General features: G+C 39.2%; 1 protein-coding gene across 1 annotated transcript; it reads right to left on the bottom strand.

Moving 5' to 3' along the window:
* Positions 1-74: 74 nt before the first annotated feature.
* On the bottom strand, positions 75-13,229 carry TMED7 (transmembrane p24 trafficking protein 7). Its single transcript, XM_060235577.1, has 4 exons — positions 12,977-13,229; positions 12,642-12,849; positions 4,988-5,233; positions 75-3,330 (listed from the first exon to the last, which is right to left on the bottom strand). The coding sequence occupies exons 2-4, from the start codon at positions 12,819-12,821 to the stop codon at positions 3,094-3,096; spliced, it is 663 nt and encodes a 220-aa protein (XP_060091560.1). The 5' UTR covers positions 12,822-12,849; positions 12,977-13,229; the 3' UTR covers positions 75-3,093.
* Positions 13,230-19,386: the final 6,157 nt, after the last annotated feature.

Below are 19,386 nucleotides of genomic sequence, written 5' to 3'. Positions count from 1 at the left end.
TTCCTTTAAAATAATTCGAAGTAGAATAATTCTACTAAGTATATATAGCCACCAAAGAAAGATTCAGCCCAGTAGAACTTTATATTAATTTTATTTTCTCATATAATGTTCACAGGGCCAACTTAGTGTCAGTAAGAAAAAGGTTGCAAATTATATCAGGTCTTAGACTTTAACATCATGAAACACATGTAGACTTAAAACATATTTTGTTGGTGATTATTACTTCAACCTCAAAAGTATGCCACAGGTTTTGTTTGAACAATTGTACAGTTTTTACAGCATTTTAAAAACTACTTTTATATCCATTTTCCTGTGTGCCTATTAACCCCTACTACCCAATCAAGTGACTTGGAATTCATGTGAAGTATGAAAGATACTTTTTTTAAAATGTGCTGCCCAGAAAGATAGGTGGAACACAACTAGTTTAAGAGCTAGTGTCACAAACCCACTATAGCAGATCCACCAAGCAGCCCCATATATATTAACATTACTAGAAGGAGAAATTACAAAGCAGAGTTCACGCACAGTTCAACATATAGTAAAGTTTCGTTCAGATAACTAGCGGCCAAACAGCAACCACTTATTACCGTACTTGTAACTGCATGAGGGAGTCATATGTAGACTCTAACCATGTGGCTTTCTTTATCCATAGTCTGTAACAATATGGCTAGTCACAACTTTACTGTTTAGAAACCTGAAGAGTCTATGAGCTTTGCCGCTTGGCTAGAGACTAGAGAAAGCTACTTCTCATTTTTTTTACAGGCACAATGTAGTATAGTTTTAACTGGCAACTTCATGGCCCTTGGTTGTCTGAATGTACCTAATATCAGAGCATAATGAAATCAATTTGGGATGTTAGTAGTTTTCAGCTTTAATCTGAACAGATACGTTTTCACAAGATCTTCCCTCTTTATAGCCAAATCCCCTAACCAGTATTGGTAACATACCAACCATTTATTTCTTTTCACTTTAGTTTTGTAAGACTCATAAATATTTCTCAGTAGTAATGAAGCTGCAAGAGTTAGTCTCCAGCAATAATAGGTTTATTTTATAGTCTTACTTAACCTGCATAATTAATGACATAAAATAAAAACCTAATATGATAAGTGGGGAGTCAAGTTTATTTTATCCAAGCTGAAGTGCAACAGTAAAAAAAAATCACACAGCTGAAGTGCAACAGTCAAAAACATCACAAACTGAGTTACTTGTATGGGGCTTTAATCATTTACAGGTCTCCTCTGCCCCTAAAACACACAATTTTATAGGTTTCATTTTCTTTTTAAAAAGCCTCTCTTTCTCATGCACACAAAGTAATTAAGGGGACACTAACATACTCAACAACTAAACAAACTAAGAATCTTCAGATTCATCAGCAATGGTTCAAAGCCAAACTGCTCAATATGAAGGTAAATCTAACTCTCCCCTTGTTACAACCACCAGCATTTACATTTGACACAATGGTCCAGGTTCATACAGGGATGTGTATAACACATTTTTCTGGGATTGATAGCATACCTACAATTGCAAAACAGTGAAGCAGCTTTGCTAGAAAATTCAATACAAAATGTGCTTCTGTGATCATTAGCTTCAGTGGTACTCATATGTTTGCCAACACTGCAAGTCAAGTTTCTATTTTTTTTCCTTGATACAAGCTGCCTTCTGTATTCCAAAATATACATACAAACTCCCTTGAAGTCTGTGAGGGCCAAACTACATATTTATGTTTTTAAAGAATTGGGTCTGGGTTCCCCATAGCCACACAGGAGCTGCATGTGGTAGCTCTTTTAAAAAAGAAAGAAAGCCTGTTTGGTCTTGGGAGTGCCAAGATGTATACAGGAAGTGCTACTGCCTTCCTCCGAGCCACTTTCCTGCACTGATTGGCTGCAGGGAATTGGAACCCAACTTTTCCAAAACAAGAACTAATTTAGCCCTGAGACGTACTTTCAAACAGATGTGTTTATCACTAGGATGGTACTATTAATGTTACTTTGATTGCTTGTAACTACAGTACAATATATCATCTCAAATACCCAGTATATGCTAGCCATGAGCAAGTGATTGATACAAGCTAAGAAAATCCAAATTACCAAGAAGATTGTAAACCACCACACAAGGAGGCTCTCCAGCTCAAAAGTGGCACAAAGCAACAAATTAGTGTATTACATCCATGAAAACTAGATTTCCAGCAGTTAATTTAAAGGCTTCAAAAGGAGATATATTAAACTTATACAGCCATGCTGGGTGGTTATACAGATGCTGCTTAATAAGCCATTTTTAAGGTTATAATCCACAAACCACATATTTCAAACCTGGTCCCAGAGAACATGGGACTAATATATTATACTGAAAGCAAACTTATGCTCAGATAAAATCATTTATCCCAGTCCACTTGTGCTTAGCTCAGTGTTATTGATGTCAAGTGGGAATGGGTGACTCAGACTATTTGTGGATCTGCCAGTAAATTTCAGTTCTTCAAATCAGCAGTACCTCAGCTTGAATAATTCTGAGAATTACAAGATATTCTCCCCATTTATTTAAAAGAAAAATGCAAATCAACTAGATAAACATTTTCCAAGTACAGAGAACTGGATTTCCCAGGATACTCAGTTTTAAATTTGGTTCAGTAAAACAAGAAAATACAAGAAAATGTGACCGGCATTGTCATAGAAAAATCAAAACAGTGCAGTACATGGCTTTGAGACTACAATTAATCATTGTTTTTTTTATTCTCATAACTTTTTACTTGAGAAATCAGACTGCCATCCACTTTTCATATGGATGCTCCCCAATCAACATTTTGAAGAATGTTTTAAATCATTATACTCCCATGTCGTCTCATACTTTTTAAAAAAATGGTGCAACCTTAAGTTAAATCTTTGCAGACATAGACAAGACAAAATCCATATATTACAAATAAAAAGCTGCATTTTTCCACAGCTTTTGGGGAACATGTATTTTGCAACTTTAAGTAGAGAGAGAAGGCTAAACATATTTAAAATGTTTTCAATGTTTAATTGCTCTGTAACTAGAAATTATTTGAAGAACAGTATTTTACAAAGGAACAATGGATTTGAAGTATTTTCTCAACATGAGTTATGATCCAACACGGGTAGTGGTGGTTCTTTTGTCTGAGAAGAAGCTTTTGAGAAGAAATACCTGCCCAATGCTAACTACAAGAAGAATGATAGCTTCTCCTACTGACCAATAAGCCACCCGTGTGTTTAAATCTTCTGCTCTGCTGCGGCCTTGGGCTTCTCTTAGTCGAAAATGAGTCTGATGATCAATGACAGATTTTAAAGCTTCATGAATTGCAACACATGCAGATTCCATCTGGATAAAGAAAAAGAGAATATTAATGAATAGCTCCCCATTAGACAATATACTTTTGCAATTGCTTAGGTTTCTCCACTGATTTGAGCTTTACTTCCTGAAGGCTAACCAACAGCTATTAATATGGCTACACTATTTCTTCATCTAATTATTGTTTGCATTGATAGGAAGGCTTTATGCTTTAAGGATAAAGAAAACACAAACCAAATAACTTGATTTTAGCATATAGGAAGTTTCACCTCTTAATATTTCTTGAACAGAAAAAGGACATGGAAACATTCTCTAGGAGTATTTTCTCCATTTTTGGTAATGTATTGATCCAAATGCTCATCCTTCTCCCATCAGGTCAGAAAGCAACAACCTTAAAATTATGTTTCAGTAGTTGCTGGAGTAGACAAAATGCTCTGAGCAAAACTGTGACCAATAATGAGGTATTCCAAGGCATAAAACACACAAATTTTAACTGGTAGTATAAGCATTCAAGTCTTATTATATGTTCATACTCAACTGTATGATTAATACTTTGCATTTTATGTTCTTGATATTAATTATGCACAGACATTTACATTCTTGACAGTGCACGGAACTCTTTCCTCCATTGTGGCAAACAGATTATAAAATCTGACAAGCTAGTATATGAGTGAATTCCCCAATTCATATCAAGCTGCAGTTTACACTACTGCTACAGATGTCTGTGACTTCTGCAGATAAGAGGGTGACTGACTGCAGTCCTAAACACTGTCTTCTCTCTCTGGCTGTACTCCCTTCAGAATAACAACCTGAGAAGTAAATAACATTTGGAACCACAGGGCTGCCAGGATGGAGGACCTTTTCCTTCTGAAGTTCTTCCTAATTCTCGGAGAGATTATTTCCAGGGCTGCAGGGTCCACATGGACTAATTATTACATTGCCCAGAAAGGGAAAAAGGTACAAAAGGAAAGGAAGGGGAAAGGGGCAAAATCATCATCTTCTCTGTTATCATAGTTCAACTGACAGAATATACAGGACTTTTTTGGTAGAAAAAACTCAGCAGGAACTCATTTGCACATTAGGCCACACACCCCGACATCACCATTGTTTCATGCAGGGCTTTTTGTAGGAAAAAAAGCTCAGCAGGAACTTATTTGCATATTAGGCCACACCCCCTGACACGGAGCAAGCCAGAACCGCGTTCCTGCTCAAAAAAACCCTGGATACAGGTAAAGGTGTAGCCAGAAAATTTTGGGTGGCAGTGCATTGGGAAATCCTGTGGGATACGGGATCCAGGGGAAAGAGTGTGAGAGAGAAATAAGAGTTGGAAGCTACCAACAGAACAGCTCCCCTGCCCACAGCCCTCATAACTGTATTGGCTTGTTCATCTATATGAGTTGGGGGAGGGGGGGAATCTCCAACTCTCTTTGCATTCTGCAATTTTATTTTATTTTACATTTTTAAAAAACCTATTTATTTCCTGCCTAGAAAAAAGAAAATGAGACTGAAACGTCCCTGACTGTGCCAAGGGTCATTTTGGAAACCCCACAACACAGTTACCCGCCTGAATCTATATATAGCTTAGTATGACTTAATAATCAATGTGCTGCATCCAAGTAACCACCTCTAGAAACTTAAGTTTGAGTAAGATGTTGCCTATTCTACACCAAGTAAAAAGCAATTCTACCTGAGTAAGTGCAGTGACTCTGTTTTCACTAGGAAACAGCGGTGGATCATCTCCAACCTGGAAGTCGAAGTACACCGTTTTGTGTGTGAAGGTAGAAAACTCATTGCTGAAACAAAATTTATATGTTCCATTTCTGGGTGCAGTAAAAGTAAAACTATCATACTGTTTCTTCATCTCTTTGTATAACACAATGCCATCTGGATCTTCTAAGCGACAGTCAACATCATAGTGTCCTCCGGTGATCACCTGTGGAACAAAGAAAACTGGTTTGGGGAATGCTTGATAGCAGCACTATAATTCCTACCAAATATGGCAAGCACTTTTATAGAACACTGAACACAGCCCCAGCAAGCAATTTCTCTGTAAGTTAGCAGAGCTGAGATAAAGGGCAGCTTTATAAAAACTGTTCAGTTGTAATAAAATATCCAACTTTAACATCCCCAGACTGCGTGAACAAAACCAAGATGAAATTAACAGGAGACATCCAAGTGGAGACCCTAAAGATATTTGGCCTAATCCACATAAGTATCACAAATCAGACTGGAACCATGGCTTTTACTAGTCTCTCTATCATGATACAAGCAGGAATCCTTCTAACATGATTTCTAAAAATATTATATTCATTAAAGGCTTGTATAAACTTTGGTTATGGTAAAAATTTAATGAGAAACTGAAGATTAAAACAGAATGGATTGCATTCTATGAACAATCCAGTGACAAAAGCAATCTTTCCACACTTTCCCTTTGCCCCAGCAGACCCTTTTGAAAAAACAATTGCCAAGTGAAGAGAGGACCCTCATAGACCAAAAAAAAAAAAAAAGCCAAACAGATCAGGACAGACTGCAGTGAGAAGAGAAATCAGGACAGATCACCTCTCCTTCCTCTGCAAAATGGCAAAAGGAAGCAACCCAATATATTTAGACAGTTATAGCTGAGAAGGTTGGCAACAACCTGTTTTTCCCCAGGGCTAGATCTCATGTCCCCTACCAATGTAAAGATAAAATAGTAGAACAGGTTCCAAGTAAATACACTCCTATAGGAGTCACAGTGGCATGACTGTGTCACCCAATTACACTGACTCCTGAGTTAGCCAATATCCTAAATCACTACACAGCCGCAGCAAGGAAACACAGCAGGCATTTTACACACGCCACAATCAAGGAAAACAAATACAGAAACATCTTCTAAAAACCCCTTACAGGTACTCTGCCTGAGAACACCAAGCACATACACCTATTGGAAACTTCCACCTCATTACTAAAACTGGGATTCCATAGACAAAACAACCCACTCAAGTATAGGGGGGGGTCAAAGAGATCAAAGAGGGTCTTCCTCTGTCCCAAGCAAAATGGTGTGCAAAAAACTCAACATCCATAGCTAGAGAGCATCTTCCACTTCTGGCAATAAACCTACGTTAGGAAAAGCTGTATTCTCTTAGGAGCACTCCTTGACAGTAGTAGTCTCACACAGTAACACCATGCCACTGGCACAAAGGACCAAAACATCTCCAAAGCAGCTAAACCCTCAGTATACACAACAGAGAACTAAAGTGAGCAAAACCACCTCCATTGGTGAACACCTAGCACTGGGCTGTTGGGAAAACACTTCAGTGGCAGCACCTCTCTCAGTTATTCAACAGCTTTTAATGAGCTCATAGTTACAATAACCATCTGTCGCTATCATCCCTAAATTTCTTTTACATCTCTGTAGGAAATATGACAGGCTTTCCTGGTCAACAATTCAACTTGCACAGAGGCAAGGGTTGCTCCCACTCATGTCATGAAGTCAAGGACTTCCAAAAGCACTAGACAGCGGCGGAAAACTAGCTGTTCCTATGCAGGGTTACCACCTTTTTGTTATAACAGAACTCATATAGCTGAGTGTGCATCTCTATCCTTTTGAGACAAAAGGTAAGAAATGACATGCACTTTTGTTACTTGTCTACCTTCCTGATCAGGCAAACATACAGAGGAGAATGAACAGTGGGTTCTCCAGGGCTGAAGTTTTCCATCTTGTGCCTAGTCTAGTCCAGGGGTGTCGAACTCATTTGTTATGAGGGCTGGATCTGACATAAATGAGACCTTGAGGGACCACGCCATGTTGGGTTGGGCCAAGACATGTTGGGCCGGGCCATTTAAGATTAGGTAGCAGAGATATAAACTTTTTAAAGAACACAGACAAACACAACTAAAAAAACCTTAAAATAAAACATGCTTAAAACATTAGCACTCATTGGTCTTAAAGGTGCTTTCTTGGTAGTTCTCCCATGGGATCCAGGGAACTGGGCAAAGGAAGCTCTGGCTCTTTCCTTCTTTCCCCAGCGATTGGCAAAACATGCTATTCCTTCTCCTTTCCTCCCCAAGGGAGAAGCCTCAGCCAATGGAGAAAATAGAGGTTTTGCTCTGAAGCTCCTGTGCAATTGAGCAAGCCTTGCAAATCAAGCTATTATGCAGAAGGAAGCAAGAGAGAGGAAGAAGGAAGCAGTTGCTCGGGGGGTCTGATAGGAGTCCTGCAGGGGCCTGATTCGGCCCCAAAAATGCAAGTTTGACACCCCTGGTCTAGCCATTAGTGTGACAATATAAGCAATGGAGTAGGCTTCACTGAGTCATGATTTCCTTACTCTTCTTCCTGCCCAATTACCATTGTGATAAACTACATAACTGGTTTGGAAGAAGTAGAGAGATGTGGATGACTAACAAGGTGTGCTTATACTATACATCTCCCACTAGATAATGCCAGTCAGCCAAGGAACATGGGGGTATGACTGAATGGGACATAAGGTACAGAAATATTGGGCCCAATGAGTGCAGACATAACTGAGTGACAATGCTGGTATTTCCCCCCCACACACACCCCTAACAACTATATAACATCACATGTGTGCATGTGAGTCTTCTCAGCCGTCTCTTTTGGGAGTTCATAGTCAGGAAAGGAATCTCAGGCAGCTTCTGAACTGTGCTCGTACTGTTCCAGCACTGTATATGGCTGGAAACAGATTATGCATGAGAGTGCAGAAAATGCAAGAGGGAATATCACAAATTAAGCCCCTGGAGAACTATAAAGGCCACACAATAAATTTCTCTTGTGTATTCCTTTAGCATTGTGGTCAGAATGTTGCTCTGTAGAGCAATTCTTCTGTCATTTCCAAACCAGCTAACAGGCAATTTGCAGGGCTGCCTCCAATGTTCCCTCTAAGCTGTGGAGCCTTGTGAGCAAAAATTCTACTTTGAGAGCTACTGGCATTAAAGTTGTGAGCTACTGGCATTAAAGTTGTGAGCTACTGCATTAGTTTGCTCTAGGGCCATTTTTCCTGAGCTGAGACAAAAATGTGTGAGCTGGAGGCTAAAAAATTGTGAGCTAGCTCACACTAACTCAGCTTAGAGAGAACACTGGCTGCCTCCTGTGAGGTTGTAGCTTTTGTGCTCCAACAAAATGTTTTGTTCCCTCCTTACAGGCAACAATAGCTATATGTTATGTGCAGTGTTATTAGCATTGCCTGTGTGGTATCAAAGGAGGGTTCAAAATCACCTCCCAGTGATCCTGTCATCTATGTATTCTCTGTAAAGGCTATCTTCCAATCATTAAGCTAGAGAGTTGGCTGTCGCAATTGAAATAGCAGTACTTCCTTCTCTGTGTGGTCTAACTGGTTTCCTTATAGGGTGGCTGTAAGTTACTGCTTTTTGAGGTGGTAGAGAATTCAAATGACTGTTTGAACAGAGTTCTGACACGTAACTGTAGGCATCAGCGGCTGCCTTCCTAAATACTGTGCTAAGGAATTAATAGTGCCAAAGGAGACACTATGGATTCTTCCTGACAGTATTCTTGGGTTCTGTGAGTAGGAATTATTATGGAATGGGTTAAATTTATTTATTTAAGAACATAAGAGAAGCCATGTTGGATCAGGCCAATGGCCCATCCAGTCCAACACTCTATGTCACACAGTGGCAAAAAAAACCCAGGTACCATCAGAAGGCCCATCAGGGGGGCCAGGACACTAGAAGCCCTCCCACTGTGCCCCCCCCCCAAGCACCAAGAAACAGAGCATCACTGCCCCAGACAGAGTTCCAAAAATATGCTGTGGCTAATAGCCACAGATGGACCTCTGCTCCATGTGTTTATCCAATCCCCTCTTGAAGCTATCTATGCTTGCAGCCGCCACCACCTCCTATAGCAGTGAATTCCATGTGTGTTAATCATCCTTTGGGTGAAAAAGTATTTCCTTTTATCTGTTCTGACCCGACAGCTCAGCAATTTCATTGAATGTCCACACGTTCTCGTATTGTGAGAAAGGGAGAAAAATACTTATTTCTCTACCTTCTCTATCCCATGCATATTCTTGTAAATCTCTATCATGTCAGTCGTTTCTCCAAGCTAAAGTAGTTTCTCTACCTTCTCTATCCCATGCATAATCTTGTAAACCCCTCAGTCGTTTCTCCAAGCTAAAGAGCCCCATGTGTTTTAACCTTTCTTCATAGGGAGAATGTTCCAACCCTTTAATCATTCTAGTTGCCCTTTTCTGCACTTTTTCCAATGCTATAATATCTTTGATGTGTGGTGACCAGAACTGTATACAGTATTCCAAACGAGGCCACATCATGGATTTATACAGGGGCATTATGATACTGGCTGATTTTTCAATTCCCTTCCTAATAATTCCCAGCATAGCACTGGCCTTCTTTATTTGCAGTCACACAGTGCCTCAACATTTTCAGTGAGTTATCTACCAGTGAGTTATTTATTAGACTTATATCCTGCCCTCCCTGCCAAAGCAAGCTCAGGGCAGCTTCCATACCAATAAAACATTACATAAAACCACCTATTTTAGGCTACACAACAGATAACTCTGGCTGTGAATGAAGTAGTAGTAAATATTCTACATTGTTCAAGCTAGAGCTACTCGAAAACAGATTTGTTTCATTACATATTTTCCAGCTCACCCCATTTTAGGATTCTAATTAAATATGCTGATTTTAATTGTTTAAAACCTGTTTTTTACATCTTCCCCACTAGCCCAAGTATAATTGTTGGTTTCACATCCGTTAACATATAGACAATCAGTATTGTCTAAAATATATTCACTTATAACATCTGCTTTAAATCAATGAGGATTAATTCAAGGTAAGCATTTAGGGCTGAATAAATATTAAATTATTTCTCAGTTCTACACATTTTCACAGGTGTTGGAATGCTTGCAACATATACTGCAGTACACCAAGCCTACATTATTCTTCAACATTTGTACGATCCCTTTCCAGCGTCTTATGGCACCTTACAAAAGCCAAGCAAGCAACAGAAGCATTAGAACCCAGAAACAGTAAAATTGTAAGAAACAGCAGCACCACTGAATTATCTGTGTGCCTTCTGTATTAATACTTTAGTCAAGGCCTGTCTGAACAACATAGCTGTACAATGTTTAAGGAAACAGGGCAATGTGGGGACCCTCCTTACTCTGTCAGGAAGAGCATTCCAAAGGGCCAGTGCCACTGCTGAAGAAAGCTAAGTCCAAGCAGCAGCCAAAGAGATACCTTTGAAGGAAGTCACCAACACTGAAAGGATCTAACACAGATTTGCAGTAAGACAAAGTCTTAATAAGGCTAATATTTGTTATATACCATACATACAGTCATGGTTTCCAACTATATAACACAACATAAATGTACTGGGCAGAAGTGCCCTACAAGCAAAAATACAAGCAAATGGGAAACAATCTCAATAGGGACAGCGGAGTCTTCAAAGTCTGAAGGACCTTACAAACAAAACAGTTACTAATTCCAATTTTTTTAAATAGTAGTACAGTCTCTAAACCGTAAACAGAATATAAACCCTAAGGCAAAAAGCCCATATCACCTGGCCACCTCATTCTAAAAACCCTACTTGCCAAAATAGCACCAGGGAGGAGTGATATTCTGTGCAGCAATGGAAGGGCAGAAATGCATAGTTTTTCCCCCATTGACTATTTCCCCTGCTAGCTCTCCCATCCAGTTTCATTCCTATATTTCCATTCAAAACATTAATATGAGATCTCAACTAGAAAAGCAGCAGAAGGAGCAAGGGAATTGAAAGAGGGAAGCAGTAAATAAAAGGCTGAGTTCTCCTTTCCTCCAACCAGCTTCTAAAGTGAGAATCAACCCCCTTCCGTTACCACTTTGCAAAAAACCAGCACCTGACATTTTAGTACATGAAAGCACTATTTAACAAAAAGCTTTATGTAAGTTGTCAGATGAGAGGATTAAAAAATCAAGTTTTAAAAGCAACACAAAAAGGATATTTTCTTACAAGTTCTTGAAGCCTCAAATCCTATAGTTAACAGGGAGTTTAATTACCACAAACTCTCCAGTCTACCAATCTCCATACACTGTTGGTGGATAATGATCAAGTATTATTCAAATTGAATGGGGAGAGAAAGAATGTAGAAGGTTTGGAGAACAACTAGGTGAATGGAAAAGATGAAACAGACACTACGCCAAACTGATGTGATCAAATACAGGACAGGGTTACGTGGCTTCACAGTACCAATGGCACCCCTCAAAGAATTGCATAATATAAGTGCTTCCTTTGTTTCACTTAGATGATTCACCATTTCAGTTATATGGAAAAGAAAGACGTATTTCTTGAGCTATTAGGGAAACCTGATGGAAACTCTTCAGAAAAAAAACCATAGCTTTACACAGCTGACCAAGCCACTTCCAACTTTTTTCCCCATTAAAAACTGTTGGGAGCGCATGAGTGCTCGAGCGCTTAACTTGTTAGGGGAAGAAAGAGTGGTACAGCTTCTGAGGCACCTCTGCGTCTGGAGGTGCCCCACCGCCTGGCACACAGTTTGCAGGTACTTAGCTGGGGAGCGTGTGGAAGCTTTAGGGCAGCTCTTTTTGGAGCCAGCCCAATTTGGGATGCCTTCTAACCGCCCCAAACTGCCCATCTGTTATCACCCTGTGTGACCAATTAGTCAATGAAGATCAAAGGTCTCCAACAGGCAATTAGCCAGTAGCACGAGCAGCCCATGGAAAAATGCAAAAATATCTCCTCTAGGCTTTTTTTAAAAAAAGCTTTTATTTAATAGATTTCTTTCCTAGCTGCTTAACAGACTGCCTCAGTCACAGTGCTCCTTAATTATGTCCCACATTCTGTTTCTGAGCAGAATAAAATTTGGTCAAGGGTGGGGAGAGAGGAGAACAGGTGACAATGCTTTTAATTTCTGATAAATATCATTAAATAAAATACTAGTAACTCTTGATGTAGATGGTGGACAAGGAATATTGCTTGCTGGGGGGAAAGTGAAGATGACTGGGGAAGGCAATGGCAAACCACCCTGTAAAAAAGTCTGCCGTTAAAATGTCGTAATGCAACGTCACCTCAGAGTCAGAAACGACTGGTGCTTGCACAGGAGACTATCTTTACCTTTTTATTGATGGAAAGCATATAGGCAAGAATATAGACATAGCAATATCTTAACATGGGATTCCCATTTAGATATGCTTTGCACATTAATTGTATTGTTACACTGAACAAGAAGATTAAAAGAAATTAAACAGCAGGATGACAGAAAATTTCCCACCTCTTAATAATTGAGTTAGGGATGTTCGCAATGACCTGCCAGGGGATGGCATGATTCTACCAATGCGCTGTGAAGGACGAATTGCAGTTGCGTTCTTACCTGGAACTCCAGGGTGCACTTGACGCCCTGCATAATCTCCTCATAGAAGCACTGCTTGGCATTATCTGGCAACTCAAACGTGATCTCCGAGGCGCGCACGGCGCAATCCAGGTTCAGCAACAGCAGCAGCCCCCACAGTCCCGCCAAAGTACCAAGTCCCCGCCTGCCACTCAACATCATCTCTTTGACAGGTATTCAAAGGTAAGTGCTAACGGGAAATAAAAAGAGCACGACGTGAGCCAGGAACAAAGGAGAGAGAAATGCCAAGAGCAGGCCTAGAGCGTAACAGAAACCTCAAAGGAGTGACTGCATAATATATTCGCCCGGTAACTTACCCCTGCAAACCGCGGCCGTTTAGGACAACCAACACCTGCCTGAGCCGGTTTCTACCTGTGGCGTGGCCGGGAAAAGGGGGGGGGAAGTGTTGCAAGCACCCGGAAGCAATAGGCGTCCACCGTGTGCCGATAAAGAATACTTCCGGGTGAATTGTCATTTGTAGACGTGGAGTTGTTTGGGCGCAAACGATGGAGCTGGAAGGGGTGGGGCCATTGAAAGAACTGGACTGGGCTTGAGAGGCGTTGCTGTGGTGATTTGGCGAGGGTTAGGAAGCTTTTATTGGCGCTTCCAACATTACTGCTAATAAAAGACGTTGCTCAGCGAAAAGCGTCGTGATGTGTGGCAGAGTTGCGCTTCCTATTTTTAGTCATTTAATCAATTGATTCTTAACATCTGAAACCCAATTCCTTATAGCCAAACATCGCCTTTGGCGATTAGTCGGGCTACAGTAAATTTGCGTTTGTTGTTGTTCCGTCGCACAGTCGAGTCCGACTCTTTGCGACCCCATGAACAAAGTCACGCCAGACCCTCCTGTCTTCCACCATCCTCCGAAGTCTGCGCAAATTTGTGTTTGTTACATCAGTAATGCTGTCCAGCCATCTCATCTTTTGCCGTCCCCTTCTTCTTTTGCCTTCTGTCTTTCCCAGCATCAGGACCTTCTCCACTGAGTGCTCCCTTCTCATTTGGTGGCCAAAGTATTTGAGCTTCAGTTTCAGCAACTGACCTTCCAGGGAACAGTCAGAGTTGATTTCACTTAGGACTGGCTGATTTGATCTTCTCTCACAGCCATACATTACTACTGGGAATAACATCACTTTGACTATACGGACTTTTGTTGGCAGGCTGATGTCTCTACTTTGTATTATACTGCCCAGGTTCACCTCCCAATATATATCCTCCCAAGTAGCAAACGGCTTTTAATTTAATAGCTACAGTCACCATCTGCAGTAATCTTGGATTCCAGAAATGTGAAGTCTGACACTATTTCCATGTCTTCCCCTTCTATTTGCCAAGGTGTGATGGGGCCGGATGCCATGATCTTAGCTTTCTTTATATTGAGTTTCAAGCCTACTTTTGTGCGTTCCTCTTTCACCCTCAACAAGAGGTTCTTTAGGTCCTCCTCACTTTCTGCCATTAGAGTGGTATCATCTGCATATCTGAGGTTGTTGATGTTTTCCCTGGCAATCTTAATTCCAGTTTGTGCTTCATCCAGGCCAGCATTCCGCATGATGTACTCTGCATATAAATTAAATAAGCAGGGCGACAATATACATCCTTGTCGAACTCCTTTTCCTATTCTAAACCGATCATTTGTTCCATATGCCATTCTGACAGTTGCTTCTTGTCCCTTATATAGGTTTCTCAGGAGACATTTGAGGTGGTCTGGTATTCCCATCTCTTTAAGGACTTCCCACAGTTTGTTGTGATCCACACAATCAAAGGCTTTAGCGTCGTCAATGAAACAGAAATAGACGTTTTTCTGATACTCCCATGCTTTCGCCATAATCCATCGAATGTTGGCAATTTGATCTGTGTATTCTTGCCACCTCTTCCTGATCTCTTCTGCTTCTGTTAGGTCCCTACCGTTTTTGTCCTTTATCATGGCCATCTCTCCACGAAACATTCCCTTGATTTCTTCAATTTTCTTGAAGAGTTCTCTTGTCCTTCCCTTTCTATTATTTTCCTCTATTGCTTTGCATTGTTCGTTCAGGAAGGCCTCCTTATCTTTCCTTGCTGTTCTCTGAAAATCTGCATTCAATTGGGTGAATTTTTCCTTTTCACCTTTGCCTTTTGCTTTCCTTCTTTCCTCAGCCACTTTGCTTTCTTGCATTTCTTTTTCTTTGGGATGGTGCTGATTGCTGCCTTTTGTACAATGTCACAAAGTGTTTCTTGTCTTTTAAAAGTGTGCCTTGGATCATGTGCCAAGAATTTAAAAAATGGAGAAAGATGCTGGAGTTCCTCAGCTGGATCTCCTGGCTTTTAAGATGTCCTTTAAAAAAAGACACCCACAGAGTGGGATCAAGAAAAATCCACCACATATCTTATAAAAAATTTGAAGAGTTGGGGTAGATCCAGTCACAGGGTTCTTCTGACTTGCTGCATTTGGCTCTCAGAGAATACGCGGTTGTCTAATGAGACTGATCCACTAAACTGGCCATAGGCTGTTAAGGTAAAATACATCCAAGCCTCTTTTTGTACTAGAAATCGGTAACGTTTTATTATAGGGTCATGGTTAACTTGGAGGATGAGAACTGACCATTTTATTTCTCTTAATATTTGATGAAATGACTCCAAAGTTGCTCTTTCATGGGTGAACAGAAGGATGTTTAGTAGCATTGGGTCCTGCTTATATTATTTATTTATTTTACTTCCATAGATTTATAGGCCGCCCTTTCCCATAGTGGGCTCAGGGCAGCTTCCAACATAATAAAACTTGTATGATTTGTGCGCAATGGTAGTATAGAAAGAAAAGCAGTAGACCTCAGAAGCTCTTGGGACTGATTGCTCAAACATACCCTGTTATTTTAACAGTCAGTGAGCATAGTTTGTTACTTGCTTGTTAAAATATTTCCATTGCCCCTTTCCCCCCACTTAAACAGATGGTCCATTTTAAGATACTTTAAAACGATTTTAAGCTTTTTGGCCTTCAAAGTATAGTCCATTTACATTTACTGTTATAAGTCAATATGCTTAAATACCTTTGTCTCAGTGTTTATGTACGTGGAAATCTAGAACTGGATGATTTTTCACATGTTATGTATTATCTTCTTAAGTATTAGTTGAAATGTAAGTTTCTTGTGGGTATTTTTGGCCATTGAAACTTGAGCTCAGTGGAAGAGGAAAATATTGACATACCGCCCCCCCCAATATAATCCACATGGTTTCTCTCTGCATTGACAGCTTTAAAAAAAAATAGACCAATGCTGTAGCTGACCAGGTAGTAAATTGCTCAGAGTGATTGAATTTTAATTTGTTTAATGGAAAAAGAGCTATATTATTTTGTTATAATTTTGCTTTATTTTTATTTTTAAATTCTGAATGGTCTTTGTATTTTTCCCCTTTTGATTTCTGTAAGTTAATATGTTAAGATTACTGGGGTCTTTGACTATCACCAATAAACAAACATGAACCCAATGTTATCATTTTGCAAGCTAATAGTAATTCATCATATTCCAGTTAACCCATGCCATAGTGGTTAAACTGTTGAACTGGGATTTGGAGGACACAGGTTCAGATATCCACAGCACCATAGCAACTTACTCCGTGATCTCAGGCCAGTTACTCTCCATCAGCCTAACCTTCACAGTGGTGCTGTGAGAATAAGATGGAAGAGGACAACAAGGTTGTAGACTATTTAGGAAGAATAGCAGGGTATAAATATGTAAATGAATGGATTCTTCTATTGAGTGGATGGTTACCTGTGCAATCCTAAACAAAGTTGAACAAGTTAAACCCCAATTGTAATAACTTTGTTGGTTCATTAGAAACAATGGGATTATTAGGGCCAATGCAGACATTACAAGATTTTCAGGTTTCCAAAATGCTTCATCAGGCTGACTGCTTAGTGCAAAAAAGGGGGCAGGATGGAATGTTTCAGGGCATGATTATAAAGCTCAGGTATGTAGCTTTAGAAGTCATAAAATGAAAACAAGGATAAAAATAAAAAGGGAGGTGTTTCAGTTCGTAATACAAAAGACTCATTTTTTGCCCTTTGTGAAAAAGATGTTCTACGGACTGAATGAGGCAAAACAGATATTCTCTGTAACAGAGAAGCAAACAATGCGTCGTTAGCAGCCAGCAGCTTCGCTGCTAGGCTGCTGGGTCAATCTTTGCCTCCCTAGAGGGGAAGGGAGGATTGACAGCCTGTTTGGGCATGTGTGGAAGGGGGTGGGGCTTGGCCGTTGCATCGGCTGAATACCCGCCCCCAGCTTATGTTCCTCGTCGGAGATCAGGCTGGTGGGAGCTTTTTCTTCGCTCCTGGCTGGCTCTTGGGTTGCATCGGATCGCTGATAAGCAGTGAAGGAGTGGTGCAGCGTCTTGCTCGCAAGTGCTGGCCCAGTTTTCACAGTCGTGGGGTGTGGGCTTCAGTGGAGGAAGAGGAGCTACACTGACAGCCTGTACCTGAGTTGTTGTTATCCCCCTCTCCCCCATTTTTGCTTTAGCTGTGTGGGGCCAATTGTTCCATGACTGTAAATTGATGGAGACACAAATACGTCTGAGAGGAGTACCTGAAGAAGAAGGGACAGACTTAAAAGAACATGTAATAAAAATAATTGCTGATTTCTTGGAGGAAGATCCTGAAGGGACTAGAAATATGTATGATTATATGTATAGAGTGAATTCATCATATGCCAAGAAAAATAACTTACCAAGAAATGTGGTTATAAGATATATGACAAAAGAAATGGTGGGGAAAATCTTGAATAAAAAATTTGAAAAGACATTGATAGTGGGAGGAAGCAGAGTAAGAATAATGAAATAATTGCCAAGACAAGTGATAAATGACAGGAGAACATATAAGAAATTAACAGAAAAACTATGTGATAATGGAATGAGGTATAGATGGATAATACCTGAAGGTTTGAGCTTTGAGCTACAAGGAAGAAGGATTACAATTACAAATACACAGGAGCTGCGTAAATTTTATGAAGAGAATAAAGAATTTGCACCATGATGGATTATAAATTATTATCTTGGAATGTAAATGGACTAAATTCACCACAAAAAAGAAAGGCAATATTTCATTGGATTAAAAACAAAACTGTAATATAATTTTGCTTACAAAAAGTTCATATTAAACAAAAGGATTATAAATTTTTATGGAATAAACAATTGGGACTGGAATTTTTTTCATTGGCTGAACAGAAGAAAAGAGGTGTGATATTTTATATTAAACAAGAATTGGACCTAAAAATAATATTTAAAGATAAAGATGGAATATTTGTGGCAGTGGAAGTAATAATAAATGCGAAAAAAACTTTTTTATTGGGACTGTATGCACCAAATGGTGCAAAAGATGTTTTTTTTTTAAAGACATTATAAAACAACTTGATGAAGTGACATATGACCAGGTCATGATTATGGGAGACTGTAATGGAACAATTCAGAATACATTGGACAGATGTGGGGAAAAAAATAACAATAAAGAAAGAAAATTGCCAAAATCCTTCTTTGAACTGGTTAAACAAGAAAACTTGGAAGACATATGGAGAAAATTTAATCCTGAAGTACGAGATTATACATTTTTTTCAGCAAGACATAATACTTTTTCCAGAATTGACATGTTGTGGGGTACAAAGGACTTAGGCCTTATAACTAAGAAAATAGAGATCTTACCGAAGATAGGTGCAAATCATAACCCAATATTATGGATTACAAAATTGTCTAAAAAAGTGAGAAGATGGAGATTGAATGAAGATTTACTACAAAATAAAGAATTAGTGACATCTCTAGAAAATGAAACTAAAGCTTTCTTCCAAATAAATGATAAAGATGATATAGAATTTCAGATGGTGTGGGATGCTTATAAAGCCGTAATGAGAGGAATATTGATTACATTAAACAATAAGGACAAACGGGCAAAAGAAAAACAGATGTTGGGCATTGAAAATGAAATAAAGAAAAAAGAAGGGGAACTGAGGAAAAGGCCAGGGAAAAAGAAAATTATAAGGGAGATTACAATACTACAAGCACAAATGAGACATTTGTTAAATAAGGAATTGGAATGGAATTTGAAAAAAATACAACAGAAGTTCTTTGAGGGAGCGAATAAACCTGGAAAGTATTTGGCCTGGCAACTGAAGAAAAAGAAAGGAGGTAAAATTATTAATAAAATTGTGGTTGATGGAAGAGAGAGGGTAGATCAAGAAGGAATAAAGAGGGAATTTTTCAAGTACTATGCTAAATTATTTAAATGTGTTAAAGTAAAGAAGGAAAGGATGGAAGCGTATTTGCAAAAGATTAAAATAGCACCCTTAACTGAATATATGAAAAAAAAATTGAATGATCCAATTGAAAAAATAGAAATTGAAGCAGTGATTAATGCAATGAAAATTGGAAAAGCACCTGGGCCAAATGGATATACGGCAATTTTAAAAAAATTTTTTAAAGAAGAATTAGTACCGAAACTTCAAAAATTGATGAATATGATAAAAATAAAAGGGAAAATACCAAATACATGGAAGGAAGCTGTAACTTCTTTGATTCCTAAGGAAGATAAAGATGTCACGAATATAAAGAACTAAATAATGATTATAAGATATATACAAAAATTTTGGCAGAACGACTTAAACAATATTTGATAAATTTCATAAAGGAAGACCAAGCGGGATTTCTCCCTAAAAGGCAAATAAGAGACAATATTAGACCTGCTGTAAATATTGTAGAATATTATGAAAGATATCCAGAG

This window comes from Heteronotia binoei, chromosome 4 (genome assembly GCF_032191835.1).
Source record: "Heteronotia binoei isolate CCM8104 ecotype False Entrance Well chromosome 4, APGP_CSIRO_Hbin_v1, whole genome shotgun sequence".
NCBI lineage: Eukaryota > Metazoa > Chordata > Lepidosauria > Squamata > Gekkonidae > Heteronotia > Heteronotia binoei.
Note: the sequence above shows the minus strand (reverse complement) of the source record. Positions and strands in the feature narration are given on the sequence as shown.